Here is a 19,401-nt window from a genome sequence, read left to right as displayed (position 1 = left end):
ACAAAGGAGTGGGAATGAGAGAGAAAGGATGAAAGCTTTCCAGTAACACATACTGAAGATTTTAAATAAATATTTTAATTCTATTATTGGCATTTACAGGTAGAAAGCATACAGTATGTTACAATTTTATCAAAACGTGAAAAATATGGATGTTACATAAGTAACAAATGTAAAAAAAGTATTTTTCTTACCGTCCCTGAAAGTAAGAAAACTATTCAGCATAGGAAAATATTGATATAAAAACACAGCTTAGGTAAAAAAACAAAACAAAACAAAAAATTTAAGATTCTACACAGTACAATAGGTTCATCAGATCTGCATGAAGATGTAAGGACTTTGTGAGGTTCTACTTTACCTAAATCTTTAGGGAATTTGGGACAAACAGTAAGTTACATTAATGAATCTACAAGTAGTTTTCCCTCATATCCGCTCCAAAATGCTAGAGTGCAGTAATTTTCTATACAATAAATAATTCTTCCAAGTTTCCACCATAGAAAATCGTATAATGCAGAAAATGCCACTCCAGGGTCACAAAGGCTAGGCAGTGCTTTAATAATAATTATGATAATACTTATTATAGTGCTTTATAATGTCTAAGCACTTCAGATGAGTTAACTAATCTCACAACACCCCTGTGAGGTAGGTAAGTGTTTTTCCTACCTTTCCATAGTACAGATGGGAAGATGAACTCTGGGGAGAAGCACAGACTGCAGCAGCAGCAGCACAACCTAGATGAGAGGCCAAGAAATGCTCTCAGTGACCATGCTGCTGCTCTGGGCTGGGCTGGGCTGCTGAATGCTCCATTCCACTGGAAGCACTGAAGGGGGTGGGCAGGGGCCAGGGTTAAGCATCCCCAAAATATTTCATAGAGATTCAGAAGCTCTCACACAACTTTGTCAAAAAAACAAAACAAAACAAAACAACAACAACAAAAAAAACAAAACCAACCTCCCCCCCCCCAAAAAAAAAAAAGGAAAAAAGAAAAACAAAAGGGGGGAAACCCCCCCAAACAGAAAAACAAGCTGAAAATTAAAAAACTCCTAAAGTGCTGACTGGCTTGAGCTGCTTCTAGCACCTCTTGTATGGAATAAGACTTACAGCACTGTTGCCAGCAATTATTCAAGCTGATTTCATCCATAGAGTTACATGTGAGCAACTGTAGGATATGGTAACTATGCTTTCTGAGACACCTTACTAGTATAATTAATTCCTTCATTCACCACCTTTCTTCCATGTACTTCTTAAGAAAAATTAAATCCTCAATACTCTTGCATCGTAAAACATGTTAGTAGCTGGAGACAATATGCACATCCTTCACAATGAAAAAAAAAATTAGTTCATTTTCAGAACAAAGCATTATTAATTTAAGAATCACAAGCCAAACAATGGTAAATAGGAAACCCTTTTCAAAGGCTGCATGCCAAATATCTTGCTTTCAAATACAACGCATGCAGGAGAAATAAATTCATCCAAGCACAATTAAATTAAAAATGGTTTGCTTTGTTTATGATTTTTTTTTTTTAAAGTCTCTTTCAGCAGCATAATGGTTATTATTTTTAAAGTCTCCTCCAACCAAACTGGCCTGGGGTTCAAATGCTGACCTTTGCTTTTTACAACCATATAACGGTTTGACCAGTCCCCGTGGCTTTGCACTGTGGCAATACCAGGAGATAAAGCCTATACATACTGTTCTGCTTCCCCATCCTTGGAAACAGGCTTCGTTGTACCACCTTTGCTGTCTTCACTCGCTGCTGCTGCCACTATTTTTTCAGGAAGTGATGCCAAATCTTTGAAAACATCCACATAATGTCCAAAGCCAGGGCCCCAGTTCAACAGGTTGTCCCAGTTGAAGCTTCCCGCTTGCTGCCCCAGCTTCATGGGCAGGGAGCTCTCCCCGGTGCTGGTGGCAGGTGCCTGTGCCCCCACCGGGCCCCCCTCACCACGGCGGCCAGGGTACCGCCGGGGCTTCAGCCTGGCACCATAGTTGTCCTCATCATCCGCATCGGACTCATTGACCTGGGACAACTTGGGCATCCTGGAGGTGTATGCTATGGGCTTATCCCTGTCGTACTCCATCTCTGAGCAGGTGAAGGACTCATGGGAGTCGCTGTCAGAGGAAGACTCGGGTGCGGGAATACCATCAGCTGGGTTCCTTGTCCGGGACAGGGGCCTTCTGCAGTCCTCCTCAGAAGAGGACCGGCCATGGTCTGCACTGCAGATGCTGGGGTTTCTGGGCCGAGGGGTGTTCAGTCTTTCCACCTCTTCAATGGACAACCCCACTGGGGGAGCAGTCTCCAGAGGGATCTGCCCAATGGGCTGCTTCAGGCGGCTTCCTGGTCGGGAGCCGTGGCTTGTCATGGTCTGTGGACTCTTACTTCTCCTCCCCAGCCGAGTGGCATAGTTGAAAATGCCAGGCTGGCAGCCATCATTGTGCATCTCCAGCGGGCTCCCCTCCCTTATGGCGAGGTGCAGCTCTCTTGCTGGACTGTGCCTGTAGAAAGTCGATGATTTGGAGAAGGGCGCGGGGCTGTGCCGAGACAGGGGATTGGGAGTAGGGCATGCTGAGTGACTTAAAGACGTTGTCCTTAAGCCCTGCCCATAGGCAGGCTGATAGGTCAAGCTGCTGGCTCCCAGTGGCATGGGGGACTGCCGTGCGAAGCCCAGCGGGCTGTGCCTCTGGATGGAGAACTTGGGCGTGTGGCTCCGAAACTGCTTGTAATGCTGGATGATGTCAGCGTCAGAGGGGGCAATGCTGCTGGCGTTGTCAATGTCATAGTGCTCAATCTCGGGCTCGGGAGAAGCCAGTGGGGCACTGGGGATCGTCTCTGTGGCGTGCGGGATGTCAGTTTCATCATAGATGAGATATGGGTTTTCTCTTTCGATGATATCGGGTTTTGGGTTTCCTTCGGGCTGCTTCCGGACAGTCATATCATCACCATAAGGTGGTATGTTGTCAGGGTCATCAAACGCCACGTTCTCACTCCCTTTTTTCTTCTTCTCCTTTTTCTTCTCCTCTTTCGGACCTTTCGACTTTTTTCCTCTGCACTGGTTGCAGAGGATGAGGCTGAGGACAAGCAGCGCCAGGACTGTCGCACAGCTGCCCACAATAGCCGGCACGGCCCAGAGGGGCAGGGACAGCTCGGTAGGGTGTGGGGCTGGGAGGCAGATGTGGCCACTATTGATCCCTGCTCTACACTCATGTCCTGGGGCACACAGCACCCCCAGGCACGCCACCACTGTCTCGCATGTCCGTCCTGCATATGCCTCTGGGCAGCTGCAGGTGAAGCCGGTGTGCAGCCCGGGCTCACAGCTGCCCCCATTTTGGCAGGGGTTGGAGGCACAGGCGCCTGGTGGGATGCACTGGTAGGCGTACCACCGGTTGATGCACATCAGCTCGCCCCAGCAGGGACTGCTGGCACAGACGTTGGGGCCACGGCAGCCAATCTTCACAGAGGGGTCTGTTTTGGAGAGAGTGGCGAGGCTGTGCCTGCCAGCAAAGGGAAGGCTCTCCCTGCCATACTTGATATAGGAGATGCAGCCATCAAAGCCTAGGAGAAAAAGCAACAGTCACGTCAGGATCTGAATACTGATAATGCACTGTCAACAGAGTCCAAAGACACTCTAAGCATCAATGTCATGCCAAAGGGGAAACCTTTTGGATCAGCAGATGACAAGATCTATGGTCTGCCTCTTGCCCCCTGAAATAAAAAGGGAAACACAAACACAGAAGTAAAAAAATGGAAACCCCAGTGCTATAATGGAGGCGACAGCCTTATTTTGTGATGTTGTTTGAAGCAGCATGAAGCAGCAGCAGAGTGGTAAATCGTGTTGTTTGATACTCCATATTCTCATGACTGAATCTTCAGTGTACTGAGCTTGCAGTTGCTTCCCCGCATTTTTACCTTGCATTGTGATTAATGTAAAAATATCTGCAATATTAACCGCATAACAGTGCAATATCCGAGTAACTTCACATTTTGCTAGCAGGATACCCCATTCACAGACATTTCAGTACCTAAGAATCTGAATCCTTTAGATTCTGGAGTACGGAATATTACATTTTGTTGCTTTTGTTAAATATTTCCTCTTAGTTTGTAAGGACTATTTTGTTCATAAACTTTTGATAATATTTTTGGGTTCATATTAGATAGGAACTGAAATCTACTTTTAAGCAGAACAAGATTAAGTAAAGGCTTCGCATGCCTGAAACTCCTGACATAATTTCTATATATGCACCTTTCAAAACTTATGATTTTCACATCCAGAAATGGAGATTAAAGATAAGAAAGTAATTAATTTCTCTGAAGATATGTGCATGGCACTTCCATAAATGATAACAAAATATCTTGTAAAAAGTATTTGGTTCTTTCAAGTTTGCCAAACAAGAATTCTGAAAGAGACCAGTGTTTTTAACTTCCACACTAAGATTTCAAAACAACAAAAACATTCTTAGGTAAGTACATAAAATGTATCAACCCTGCAATTAAGATGAAATTAACATGTCAGGTATTCTAGAAGACCTATAAGACATTTTGCACTCCCTTTGCTTTCATTAAATCTGAAAAAAAACAGGCAAGTGTAAGCAGAAGCCTAAATGTATTTTGAAATGTTGATCTGGCTTTTAAGAATTATATAGGCTGCACAGGAGAAGGAGCTACTATCCCATGAAGAAGTCTCTACTTCATGCTTGGAGACTGGGAATAAAGTTCAAATCAAGGAGAAAATATAAAATTAAATTAAAAAAATGCATTTTGGGCAAAACCAGGTTGCTTATACACAGACTCAACTCTGCTGCTCACTGAGCAGATTAAACCTGAGGTCTGCAATGCAAATGGATATTTTTGTGATTGTAGTGTGCTTATCTTAGAGATATACTCATTGAAGGAAGTCTGAAGGTTATATTCTCAGATCTTTATTATAATGTAGTTTCCCCTTGAAGCAAAATTATTTTGCCAAAATACTAAGCAATGAGCAAATGGTTAGTTTTTGCAGTAACATTATATTTTCTAAAAATATATTGTTAAACTGACTCAATTTTCAATTTATAGACCCATTTCACTGAAGCTAAATGAAAGGCTCGATTGTTCAGCAAATAAGCCAAGCATTCAAATGGTTACCATAGGGAAACATCTATTCTAATAGTATTTCATGTCTTTAAAATTAATCTTATCAAATATTCCTTCTAATGACTACATTCAATATACTTAAATGCTTTTAGTTCCTATTTTTCCCATCATTCTAAAACTTACCATCCATACAGAGATCTGTGCGCAGCTGGCTTGGCTGTGCTAGCAGTGAACATCAGCTTTCATCCCCTTTACTTGTGTGCTTTGCTGTCTCCCCTGTTCTGAGCTGAAGTTGCCTTTCATGCTTCAGCTAAGCCTCCTTGTCTTACTATTTCCTAAGATCATGGCAATACTTTCATGTCTCTCAATCTGGAGTGGCCCAAAGTTCCAAACTTCCTGTAGCTTGATTGTGGTGTTACCCTGCCAGCAGCGACATCGAGTTTCAGTGCCCAAGAGCCCAGGGAGCTGGGATTATCCCTGGCTGGATATGCAGTGGTTGTGTGTGAGGTCGCAGAAAAATCCAGCCTTTTGCCAGGCTAAAAATTCTCTGTCTTCACCAGACTTATTCCTTTCTGTGAGGGTTTTAGGATTATGCAACCTTATACTGACCTCTACTCAGAGCTGTGACAAAACGGTACACAGAGATGTGATTGTAAGTTACGTGCTCAGTGTTCACATGTGTGGTTGCTGTAGGGAACACGCTTATTTCTCAACTTCTGACTTTTTCCCCTTGGGATGCCATCTGTGGTGCCAGGCTTACAGGATTATATTACTAAAGACCAAATGTATCAGCTATTATCAATCAACAAGGAGAAGGAAAGTGCCACTACTCAGTTCTGAAGCGTCACACTTGGGTGATACAACAAACAGGAGGAAATTTTCCATGCATTAGTAGTGTCAGAGAAAGGTTTATTTCTGCAAACCTTTTTGTATTTCCATTCCAGCAACTATGAATAGTAATTCTGTGAGTAATTGGGGAAACCTCTGTAAAAATGGATAGCACAGAGATAAATGTTACAAATCACAGAATCACAGACTGGTTTGGTTTGGAAGGGACCTTAAAGCTCATCTGGTTCCCATCCCTCGCCACGGGCAGGGACACCTTCCACTAGACCAGGTTGCTCAAAGCCCTGTCCAACCTGGCCTTGAACACTTTCACAGATGTGGCAGCCACAACTTCAGTATGAATATTTACTCTGCCATGAAACAGCAAATATACTCAAGTTGTATGAGGTGATATCACAGCTTTATAGCCTTCCAGACTGAGGATTTAGGTTCAGGTGGGAGCCCAAGCAAAATGGACAATTACCTTGCTGTGTGCTTGGTGGTCCCTTGCAGCAGTGATGTGATTAACAGCAACTGGATTTTGTCAGGTCTACCTGGGTTTGATCATGTTATTGGATATTCCAGCTTCACAGTACTGGAACTGTCACCCATGTATGTTTTTGTCTGCCTTTAACAGTACTGCAGATATTGTTGACTCTGAGTTCATGAAGAGTTTTATTCTAACCCCTTGTAAATCCTTGGTATGTTGTACACAATGTAATCCAGTATTAAAATAAAATAAAATGTCATGAATAAGAGATTTTGGATTGTGTATTCCTAATGGAAGCCAGACATTCCTAATTTGTTTGCCACAGCATTGGGCAGTGGTGAGAAGTTAGTGTCCTCATTTTTCCTTGTTGCAGCTCTCCTAAAAGCCTCCGATTTTTCTATGCATGCATTACTCACAAAACGTACATGCAAAAAGTGTAAAGGTCACAGCATCCGTATATCCAAAACACACAAATGTGAAGTGTGAATTTGTTCTACTCAAAAATACTTAATCTGGTCTTAATTCTTGATGTCAGGAAGATTTTTTTCAATATAAAAACTCTGTATAACCTATGCCTGCATTGTCTGGAGTATCTCAGAGTTTGTAGCTAAAAATCACTTCCATCTTTACTCGTCACCGGGGGAATGATATCAAACATATGATATCTACTTCTTTTGCCAGGGTTTAGGATGGTTGCTTTAACTCTTTAGAGAGACTAATTTACTTCTTAACAGCTAGATGTCAGTCAGAGGGTGGTTCCTTATTGCCCTTGGTTTCTGTTGCTCAGAAATAAACCTTATTCTTCATTTGACAGCAAGATAAGGCAGGAGGAAGTTAGAGTTTCAGAATATATTTTAATCATATTAATAATGGGCTGGATCCTGCAGTACTTACTAAACCCCTGCAGAGACAAAGTTCTTATTTAGCATTTTTGTCCAAGTGAAAGGTTTGCCTTGATTTTCCAGATCCTGACCAAGGTAAAGGATAGATCCTTTCTTCTCCATTAGCATAACAAAGTGATAACAACTGATTGACAGACAAGCAAGCAAAGCCACCCCCCACCTCCAAAAAGCCCTGCAGATGGAGAGCCTGGTTTTGGGAACAAGGCTGCAATGTGTATTGAAGGAATAAAGTCTGCGATTCTTACTCATTTGTACTGCAGTTTTTCTGGCAAAGGATGGAAGTATTCTAATTCCTGAAAAAGAATTATAGTATTTTCTACAACCTTTAAGCAGAGACCTTTTGTCTGTTCGAATGTGCTTATCTGCACTATATTAAAACAAATTAATAGAAATCACCTGCAACTGTGCTCTTGAAAGGCTGGCTTGATGGGATCCCTCCCAAAGAAATTGTAAGAACATTTAGCCCACCAAAATCTTGCGTGGCATGGAGAATGTCTCGGCTATGAGTCTTGTCGACAGACAGGATAGTCGCAGATCCGTTCTTCTCAATGAGTACCGAATGCCACTGGCCATCCGCAGTGTATATTTCTGGGATATTTCTTTCCACTTTCCCAGCGGTTCCAGCATCGGATACGTAATGCACTTTCCCACCTTTTATCTGACCAGAAGAATACGAAAGGCATGATTTTAAAATTATATACACATAATCACTAATATACACACATAAACAATGTAATGACAATTCATTACAGGTACAAAAGCACATGGCTTTGGTTATAATAGAAAGCCTGGGAGTATTTTTCCCCAAATAATTGTTTTGTACTGGAAAAGTATTAATTACATATTTATTTATTTGTTATTTGAGACTAAATATTAATATATATTAATACTGTATGCATATTAATAATTTAGTACTAAAAATTTGGCCACAATTAAATATGCCATTGCATCTGTAGAACACTTAAGAGCTGCCCTCCACTCATTCCCTGGCTAACCTCATAAGAGAAGTAAGGAAATAGGCCAGCAATAGGGTATGCATGTGACGAAACACTTTATCTGACAAAAGAATAATTTCTCCTCCTTCTTCAATTCAAGTGTGGAAAATGCTTTGCTGGGTAAACATATGTTGTCCTTGCCCTAAAACCTTGCAGCTTTTCATTACCACACAGTAAGAATATATACAGCATGGCAGGAACTGAGCAAGTTTCCCGTTTCGTAATCTGTTTTTCCTACTAATTTGCATTTTGCAGGAAAATAGTTCTGTTCTCTGAAGTGTTGCAAAGTGTATTATTTTGTGTGAATTTTCAATTGGGGCTTACGTGAGCTTACTTTTAAAATTGTGAGCTGTTTAAGAAGAAAAGGTACTATTATATTCCATGAAAAACTTTTTGGCTTTTCATCTAGGAATGACGCCTCGCAATTCTACTGAATCATAAGAAAAGCATGATTTCAAACCTCTTATTAGCTCAATATTAAACGATCCCAAAATGAGATCAGTGCAAATTGTGCATTTAACATTTAAAAAAAACCCAACACCCAAACCTGCCAGCTTCTCAAATACTGCATGAAAGTCAGGTAGTCAGATGACCTCCTAATGGTGTCCACATTGTGCACAACTTGCATAGGGGTAGCTCTGCAACCTGTTGCAAGTTTCCTTCCATATTCTGCAGGCTTGGCCATACACCTTAAACGACTGTTTTCCCTCTTGTGCACCTCTCAGTCGGTCTGTGATCTGTAGCATGCATATGCAGAACATGCACATGCATAGATAGTCCAAGGCAAGGTTGAAGCCCCAGGTTCGTTGAAAGCTCTCCAAGCCTCACGTGCTTTGTTCCAGGAAAAATAATGTTAGCCTGGGAAGAACTGTGAGGTGACACACTGGCTACAGGAATGCTGCTCTCGTTTCCAGAAACTGTTCAATGCTCTGGATTTACTTCTTTAGTGATGCAAGCTGAGGACTTTGCTCATTCATATCGGCTTTAATATGGCTGTAAGACCATGCTCATGTCTTGGCAGCAGCCTGAACTGGATGTATCTAGGACGTACTCCACTTGGATCAAGAGCTACAATGGTTAATATGTGCACGCACTTCATTTATAAATGCAATAATTTGGATTACTTCAAAATGTACTGTTTGAGGGTGCCTCTGATAAAGCTGCCCCTTGAAGATAAGATTCTTTTGTTACTGGCAAACACAGGTGGCATACATCTAAACTATCACACAGCCCAAAGAAATTTGGAAGTGCAGTCACACAGACAATTACAATATACTAAACACCATTTGCCACAATCAAAAGTATTCATAAAAGGATTAACTGGGCTGAATATATACATATATTTATGTCTGTAATCTGCAATTGGTTTCTTAGTCTTATTTTGCCTTTTATGCTCCATGAAAGTACTGCCTTGCATTTTGGTCTTTATGTAAATGAAAAGAAATATACCATATCAGACAACATCCTCTAAGCTTATGGGAAGACTAAGCACAGAATTGTAACTTTGAATTCCACATTAGAGGGAACTGTAGAATTATTTACCTGTCAGCAACTGATCTTTTCCATGCAGATTTATGACTTTCTAGCTGTATTTCTGTTTCTTTAAAATTGGATATGACTAATACTAACAGACTCATAAATAAAATACTAGTGACATCTGGAAAATAAAATTTCCAGAGACAAGGCTGGTCCATGACTTCTTCAACCAGGAAAAAGTAAGGAGTGTTCTTCTAGGTTCCTTGAAGCACAACTAAATTTGAAACAAATGCTGATGCTGACATTATTGAGTAACACCCATTTCTGCATTTTATTTAAATGGCAGAGCAACTGACATGTAAAATATAATGAAAAGAATGAACAACTAAAGCAAACATATTCCTAACTACAAGGATGATTCAACTTCACTAATATTCTAGGTCTCCTTTACAGAACATATTGCTTCTTATTTAAGAAGCAGTTAAAGTCTGAGCACTACCTTTTACAGATTTATAGAAGATTGGCTGAGATATCATTTAAAGGAGTTATGTTGTGATTTATTCCTGCAGCTCAATATGTGATTAGAATGGTTTGGGTTGTAAAGGACCTTAAATCTCATTCAGTTCCACCTTCCACTAGACCAGGTTGCTCCAAGCCCCATCCAACCCGTCCTTGAACACTGCCAGGGATGGGGCAGCCACAGCTTCTTCTGGGCAACCTGTGCCAGTGTCTCATCACTCTTACATATACATATGTTAGCTCATATACGTCACATGTAATACATATTCTCTACCTGTACAATTAGTAGATCTTAGAGCTACAGTATGCTAATTTAATCTGATTTCAGATGAGATTGTAAAATGAAACAAAGCAGTCAATTTACCTTTAACCTGATGTATTTGTCCTATTACTTCTAATTGAATTAGTTGCAATGTGTATTTGTAGGAAAATAAGCTGTGAATCCTCTACCTTCCTCTTTGTGCGTTTTTGAAAGGGTTACTTTCTATCTGAATTTGACTGTTGTTTAATTTAATCCACTAGGTTTTCATCTTTCCTGGACTAAGGATCCCTTTATATTATAAAGACCTCTCATCTTTTAGTTTACATCTATCATTTAGTGAATCAGCTGCTTGCAATCTCAGAGAGTCTGATTTGTTAGCATTTCTCCAATTTTACCCCAATCCTCGTTACACTGAAAACAGTTAACTATGAGAAGAAAAATATGGAGGCATGAAAATAGCCACAGGACTTGTAGATTTTCCCTGGCACAATTTAATATTAAAAACACATGGCATGTTTTCTCTGAATGCTTACACTTCGGGTAACAAGCACATTAAAAAATCCAAAAAAGCAAATTATAAAATTGTCTGGTTTGAAGACTGACCAGAATGGAAAAGAGAAGTCCCTAAAACTCATCTTTTGTACTGGGAGTAGGCTGGGATGCCATGAAGACTGACAAGTATGTTGGCTTCACTGGCATCTTGGGCCACTTCAGATGAAGTGCTCATACTCTGGGTACGAGTGGTGGTGTAAAAGCCATGCTGAACTAACTACAGTTAAATTACTACAGTTTTCTAACTATCATCATCTGGGAACTTTTCAGCAATAATCAGCACAGTGATGTTACCTCTCTTTTCTCAAACTTCTGCATCTGTTACTAGGCAAACCTCTGCTCTTCTCCCCTTCACAGCTGGGGCTGGGACTTGACACGCTCTGCTTGCTTGTATAACTTCACCAATATTAACAATAAGAAGAGAGTTTGCATAAACACACTACAAGCACTTTCAGCCATGAAGGCAACTCTCTTTCTTTAAGCAACACTTGTAGAGCTCACCTAGCAAATTCTACTACAGAAAAAGATAGCATTTGGGTTTTTTCTCTCTAGAACTCAGAATAATGAAATCTTATCTGCTAAAATGACTGAGGCAGAAACTTCCTATCAAATGATCTGTACACTGGGGAAGTAATGCAAACCTGCTTCTTAAATGCAGCTGGTATGTAAGGAAAGCTCTGTCCCTCTGATCAGGCAGGTGGAGAATATCCATGGGGCTGAAGCTTAGAAAGTGTGAATTTCTGGATGAGTTTCTTTAAAAGTCAGGGAAAAAACTTGGAAAGCCTTACAGCAGTCAAGGAAACTTGGAGCTTACACCAACCCAATAAAGGGGCTTGCCAAAATCACTGCTGTACTCATTTAGAGTTATGAGTAAATGGACTGAGTCATAGCCAGGAACCAAACCATTGCTTTCTCTTGAGAAAGGTAACTTCTGCAGCAATAAACTCTTTGGGAAAAAACCCAAAACTGTGTGGCATGTGAAGCATTAATTCAGCTATGTATTTCAAAATAATTTAAAATTTACATTGGTTCATGGGTAACCTCATGAATTCAAGTTATTCCTCACTTCCTAGTTTGATAAACATGAGCCATGCTAGTAGGAATTAATGAAAACTTTATGGCAATTGTTTGCTAGCTTATGGAGGGTCTGGGTTCAAGGTCTGAAAAATCAGAAGATAAAAGGCCAATAACAAAATTATTTGTTCTGCAGAGTGTAATTTAATGATGACAACAAATATGGCAATAAGTACTGCTCTTGCTGTCACTATCTGGAGTCTAGGCAAAACTGATTAGATACAAGACCATCAGATCTTCTGATACCTTGGCAAATAGCAAGGGAATTATTGAGAAGATGAATGATACTGGAGCAGTGCCTAGTTAAAGACCTAATATTTTATAAAGGAAACAGCAAGAGTAATGGAAAAATGTGATTTTGATCACCATATATGAAGCAGTCCAGTCAAATCAGGCTCAGCATTAGCTGTAATCTTACCTTCACAGTAGTGAAGTTGCTGCTTTCCTGGACGTGAACTAAAACACCATTCTCGCTCCTTGTCCTGAATTTCACTTCCAAGCGGTCCACATTTGGGGGTCCCAGGCTGGTGCCTCGAGTGCCGTGCCTCATCATGTATTCTCGCTTCTTGTTTGGGCTTATGTGGTAGTCGAGTCGTCCTTTGCCTTCTAGCGATAAGGCAGTGTCGGCAGTAATATCTGGGACAAGGATGGGGAACTGCTGAGTACGTAGCTCGTTACAGCCATAGCCACCATCTGCCTAATAACGACCATTGTGTTCCAGAGCTTGATCCAGAGATCAAGTTCAGAGCAGGTCATGGGGGAGAGCAGGAGTGAATGGCAATTTCAGCCCCTCTATTCTCTGGCTTCAACCAGAATGTGTGTTTGAAAGTAGGAGTGTGCTGGTAATTTACTGCTGCTATCAGTCAATAGTAAATTAAAACTTGCTAGGGAACAAGTGAGGGAGTAGGGAAAAAAATTTGGCTCCTGCAACTGTAATTCCTTCCCAGGGATGTTACTGTTTCCATTACTGCAAGCAGGGTTTCATGATATATTGAACTGTAAGCTCTTCAAGGGAGAGATAATGACTTTCTATTTGTTATGGCACAAAAAAAAGAATAAAAAACGCAGAGCATTGACCACCAAATGCTGTTAAAATTATGGTTAAATTCTTTTGTAAACCGGCACAATAAAAGCATATAAATCAGCTAAACAATAATGGGACACATAAGAAAACAAAGCCCAGTCATTATACTAGAACTACATGGAAATAAATCTCTCTGCTCTCCTAGACAATTCCGTATTGATTTACAGAGTTATCCACATGCAAGTTAATAATTCCAGAGTGTAAATGGCTTGCTTTCATTTACATTTACCATATTTTCTTGCCTATAATCTGATGGTTGTTTGATAAAGGGTCCTACAGTTCAGAGAAGACATAAGCACATGCACATAGTGCTAATGTGAAAGGAAGGGTTTTCCCCTTACTATCTTGCCACCCTGCAGCAGACAAGTCCATCCTACAGGATAGCTTTATTTTAGGAACTGATATTATACATTGCTGGGAAGCAGTAGTTTTAAATCAGTGCAAGTTACCTGAAATGTGATATACACGCCAGAAAACATAATATATGTAACTTGTTGCTCTTTTTAGCTCATGAAAGGACAATAGTCCATTGTGGAATTCTCCTTCAAAGTTATTTAAGAGGCAAGCATGCTGCTAGTTTTCCTGAGCTTATAAAATTCATTATCCCATGCCCCTGAAAAGGAACTCTCAATAGCATCTGGTTAAACCAGAGTTTACATTAAAGAGAAAGACATTAAAACCTCCTTTATACATTTTTCGCAGTGCTTTCCCGTCAGTCCATCTCTACAGTGACACTGCTGCCACGACCAGTGATCAACACAGGTGCCACCATGTTGGCAGGGGCTGGTTGTACAAGCACCTTCTAGTCTGGGACATCTGAAACAAAACAGAAATGTAGATGCTGAAGAATGTATGCACAAATAAGTGGAGCAAATGCACTGGGAAGCATCCTGTGTTTGAACTATACTCCCTTTCTTCCCCCCAGAGATGCAAAAATGGAGAGGCTCTTCCCCTCAGACAGATCATGTTTCTAAACAGATCCTGATTTTCAGTGACAATTTAGAACAGTCTTTTGAAAGAGAAATTAATTCAGAGACAAGCTCCTATTTCCTGTTACACAAGAGAAGAAGAAAGTCTTTTAGGTGCTTTTTTCTCTGCATTCCCCCAGAGACCATATCACAATGAACAGCACAAGCTTGGGGGTCGAAAGAGGGGCTAGGAAATTTGAAGACTGACATTATTGCTACAACTTATGACTTCACATACTGAGATGGAAAAAATGATAGAATCAGATGGTTCATAATTAATGAAAGACTGCTTGGAGGATATGAGGGAAATCCAGTGACGCTTGAGAGGCAAAGTGATACAGCAGACATTGTGGATTAAAAAGAAATAAGAGGGAACAGAGGGTTAGCAAACAGTATGAGTATAGTCAAACTCAGGTGGAATTTATAAAGAAACTCAGTAACAAGGCTACTCTACTTCAGCCTTCAAAGCACCATTAATAATAATTAGCAATAGAAATATAGTGATGTTGCTTTTTTGAAGCCTCTGTAATATTTTGTGAACCTTTCAGCCAAATTCATTTTCTTCCTACGTTTTTCTCAATTTACAAGAAATTCTAAAGTCATTTTTTAAACAAGAAATAACTGATGTTGGTCTGAGTGGAATACTATCTGACTTTCATGACAGCTTCCTTTATTGTAAATGCGGTCCATTTGATACCATATATAGCAGACATACTGATCTAAGATTCCTTGAGCTGCCAAAGCCTGGCTGGGCTCCAAGGGACGTCCATTGACTGCAAACTCCATTATACAGCCCACAAAATCATGACTTTCCACCTGTCCTCTCCTTTGCAGTATGGGCTCTATAGACCTGATGCCACCAACAGTAACCCGATTTGGTTGTACATCGAGAGTCCTATAAAAGAGGCAGAAAAACAATTTATCAGCATCAGACATTAAGATAGCAGTGACAACACAAGAACTGTAACCATCAGCTAAAATTCCTCTTCCAAATTCACATTTTATATTTAGAAGGGGAGAAAGACCAGTAGTGCTGGAAATAACAGTTTTAATGGGTATGACTCTAAATTCCAGCTCAGTTATTGCATGTTAAGATTTCTATTGACTTGACTGAGCAGTGTGCATGAAATCATAATGAATAAAGTTTTTTACTCAATTACTCTTAAATTGTAGATGATATTGACATAGCTGGAAGATGGATTCATTATTTTACAAAGATATAACACCTTTGCTGTGGATATCACATGTGACAGGGAATATGACTGTGATTATTGTAAGAAATTTGCCGAAGTGATTGGGACTGAAGCTATTGTTATCTCCAAAGAGGATCTAAAGATGCAACAGAAAAGCTTAGTTAAGGTAAATACAAGAAATAAGATTTGTTTTCTGTACTGGCCAATGCTTAAGAAATGAAAACTGTAAAAGATGGGAACTGGAAATGACTGAAAACAATGTCAAAATAATAATAATAATAATTATTAAGAAAGCAGTAATCAGGTGATGTTATCTCTCACACCTTTATAAGAAATGAGAGGTGCAGTTTAAATAAATAAACACAGGACCCCAAATCATTAGGCAATGTCTTATCCCCATTTACACCACAGTGCAGACTAGCCATGGTCATACATTTCTTGTGTGCCACAAAAGCCTGGGGCCAGACATGGAGTCAAGAACTGGGGATTTCTGAATAAACTCTATGCAGAAATGTAGCCTAAATTAGCAAGTACTGGTACATGTAGAAAATTCAATTTGCTTCGGCAAATATGGGAGGAAATGACACTTGGGATCCTTGGCTTTGCATGCTTCTGACAGAGAGCAGCTGAGGTATTGATCCCTTGCTTGAGGCTGGGCTAAGGGCATGTCATCATGACTCCAAATTTCTCTGGCTTTAGAGGGTGATTTCTTTTAAATGTTACGCAAAAAAAAAAAAAAAAAAAAAAAGTCCCCCACAAAATGAAGAATTCTTTACCAGTCAGTAGAAACAGCAACATTGCTAACAGTGCAGTAGCCTGGCTCCTGATCCTCAGAGCAGGAATCCACCGTCAGTGATGCTGCCTGCAAAAGCCACACACACACATATGCTGAATATTACAAGGCTGCAGTCACCAACCAGATTAACTGATTAAATATACCAAGAACTTGGCTAGAATGGAGCACTTGTGTATTACTGTCACTCAGCATTGCAGAGTGCTTCAGAGCCACTGATCAACCCCCATTTGCAACAACATAGTGAACACCAAGATGTGCACACTAGTAGAGAGTGAGATAATTGACTACTTCATACAGAGAATCAGGTAAACACAGTTTTCAGATTTAGGTAGGGTTTCTTTCATGTTTGTTTGCTTTCCTCCTTGAAATGGCATTATTTTGGCTTGTACTGTATCCTACTTTTGATCTGAACAGAGAGCTGCTCCCTCCAAACTCAAAGGGCATTCCTTCAGCAGCTTGACCATGACATTAAACATATTGTTTGAACTTGATAAAAAGCATGTTACAAAAGCTGGGAGTACAGTCACTGAGATTACTAGTTAAAAATTATAACCAACCACTCAATAATATTCCAAGAGTAACCAAGTGGATATGATTAAGGTAAACCTTAGGCTGATGTGTCATGAGGGATGTTTGTTGACATTAATAATAGTGAAAAATAAGGATACCTACAGTGGGACCAAGCTGACTTTTGGAGAAGTACCAAGCATTGCCAGGACTTCCTCTTTATTATTACCTCCAAGCCATCAAGCCCCATACACTGGAGTTACCTCATTACCCATCTCAGACATTCACACTAAAGTGAATCATGGCACTTTTATTTGTACGATCTAAAAGTCTAACCAAAGCTTTCACTAAAATCATGAAATAATTTCTGCTGATTTAAAAAGGAGCTTTTATTTTATTCCTTATTTAGTAATGAATTTTCCCCACAGAGATTTATTAATAACAGATGCACTGGGAAAAAAAACAAAACAAAACAAAACCCAAACCCGCTGAAAGTTATTCCTTAAAACAAATTTTCAGAAAAACAAAAATAATCTCCAAATTGTACATATCAGCTTCTCATGTTTGAACTAAATGTGTGGTACTGTTTTGCAGCAAATTTAAATCCAATGTCACTTTTAAAAATGCCTTGGTTTATATTTTGATTTAGCTTACTCTATTGGAGCTGAGCAAACAGCACTAGCTATCAGTACTTCATTAATCTGCAATGGCTTTTCTTTCTGCCTGCAACTAAGTTCACTAACTGCATCCTGTTGAAATCCCTGCAGATTGTCCATGTCCATTCCAAATACATACTGTGAGCTGCTGCACTGTATTGACCAAATAAATTCATAGCTCTTAGCCCTAAATCATGCCCTACAGCACACCCAAATTGTTCAATTTGCTATTTTAGTGAAAGCTTATCTTGAATTTCTTTCCATAAATAATGAGCAAACTGCTTCTTCAGAAAAATATCAGTCTGCAGTTCCAAAGCAGATTATAGCCCTGTATAGATGAAACAATTCATAGAAAGAGTAATAAGCTGGCTGGTCTGTATGCCACCAAATGGATCCATATTTTCCTTCAGAATATCAAAAACAAAAAATGAAATGAGTTTTTTGTTCTTAGCTCAATCAGTGTAATCTCCCTAACTTACATTGCTATGCACTATGAAAGCCAGACTTCAACCACGGCTCAAGGGCTAGATATTTGAGAGTATGTTTTACTTGGACCAGAGTTCACTTATTTTCTAATGTTAGTCAAATGTTCCTGCTTGTTACTTAAGCATTACTCTATGGTTACCTTGCTGCATTATGAGACTTCTATCCTGTCACTCTGCAATAGCTCACAACTGACAACTTAATGATTTTACCAGTTTCCGATAAAACCCCACTGTGCTGTAGGAAATGACAGATTTGGAATCCTGAAGGGGGGCTATTTTATACAGTTTTGGACACCTGGGAGACATTTTTCCTGCAGCAGAAATATCTAAGACAAAGGCGATTCTTTTCACATACTGTATTTGTAAACAGCTGACATTACTGAGAAGGTTTAAATGTTAAAAATAAATAATCACACAAAGTTATAAGTTGTCTTAAGTGTCTGCGTTCAGACAGAAGCATTCATAACTCACTTCTTCTGTAAATAGCCCTTTTTATGTTATCTCTTCTATAGTCTAGCCCTCTGGCATATCTACAAGTAAAACATTTTACCGCTCAATTTTTTTCTGAAGTATATTTCATTTATTTGTTGTAATGTTACATGTGCGCTCCTATACTTAGCCATTTAAATCTTATTGATAGAAATATCACCCTAATTTAATTGCTAAAATGGGAACCTGGTACCTTGCAAGATTTAGGCTTTGCATTTGGAAGCTGTGATGCAAATTATTAAGTATCCGCATTAAGTCATGACTCAACATCACAATTATCCTTCATCTTATTTAGATATATAACTCCTGTAAACACACAAATCGGATTTGCTAATCCAGCTGTACACTAAACCATCCACCTTTAATAAACGAGGAATCAGGTCTTGCACTACACAACTGAAATGCAGTTTCAGGCTCAAGACTCTCTAAGAGAGAAGAAGAAAAGCACCAGGTTAGCAGACAACCCTGATCCTACAAAGAACCACAGATCATAAGCTAATGCATTCCTCTGCTGCTCTCAGGACATTTGCGCTTATGGACATCTCACCCCGGATATGAAGCTCTTGAGTAGAGCAGCTAGTTCTAGGGTAGAACAGTTTATTCTTTTATTTCCTACATCACTTCTGGCTTCCGATATATAAAGCAAGATGTGGAGCCCCAGCCATATATTATTCTTATATGATTTCAATTTCAAATATGGGAAGGATATGGGATTCCACGTATGCTGGCCATTTCTGCCTGAGAAAGGAGCTGTTGGGCAATAGTTACTGATTATGGATGGCGAATAGATTTTGTTTCATTTCTAACTCAAACACTGTGGAGTCAAAAAGTTTGGCTTGAACTCAAAGAGCATTTGGTTTATGTTCTGCTTTGGAAATACTATTAAGAAATGAGAGAAGAGGAATAGAAAACATTTACTTGAAAAAAAATGAAGGCAGGAGAGGAGTCAGAGTAACATGCATATGGCAATCAGTTGTCCCAGTCCAGTTTTTGGTAGAATTCCTCCCCTCAGATGCTTTCTGGGGGACAAAAGGAAAAGTAACTTCCCACCTTTCCCCCAAA

At 39.8% G+C, this 19,401-nt stretch overlaps 1 protein-coding gene across 1 annotated transcript in view; it reads right to left on the bottom strand.

The window, feature by feature from the left end:
• FAT4 (FAT atypical cadherin 4) overlaps window positions 1-19,401 on the bottom strand; it is a gene marked incomplete at its 5' end in the record, with an annotated part of 147,638 nt that continues 128,237 nt past the window's right edge. Inside the window, 6 exons of the mRNA XM_080638907.1 lie at window positions 1-3,548; window positions 7,680-7,941; window positions 12,580-12,797; window positions 13,937-14,061; window positions 14,929-15,108; window positions 16,183-16,268. Coding sequence (XP_080495033.1) covers window positions 1,678-3,548; window positions 7,680-7,941; window positions 12,580-12,797; window positions 13,937-14,061; window positions 14,929-15,108; window positions 16,183-16,268 — 2,742 coding nt within the window. The 3' untranslated portion in view covers window positions 1-1,677. The remainder of the gene's footprint in view (window positions 3,549-7,679; window positions 7,942-12,579; window positions 12,798-13,936; window positions 14,062-14,928; window positions 15,109-16,182; window positions 16,269-19,401) is intronic.

Source organism: Psittacula echo, assembly GCF_963264785.1.
Source record: "Psittacula echo genome assembly, chromosome: 1".
Taxonomy (NCBI): Eukaryota; Metazoa; Chordata; class Aves; order Psittaciformes; family Psittacidae; genus Psittacula; species Psittacula echo.
The sequence above is the reverse complement of the archived record's forward strand: the minus strand, read 5'-3'. Positions and strand labels throughout refer to the sequence as shown.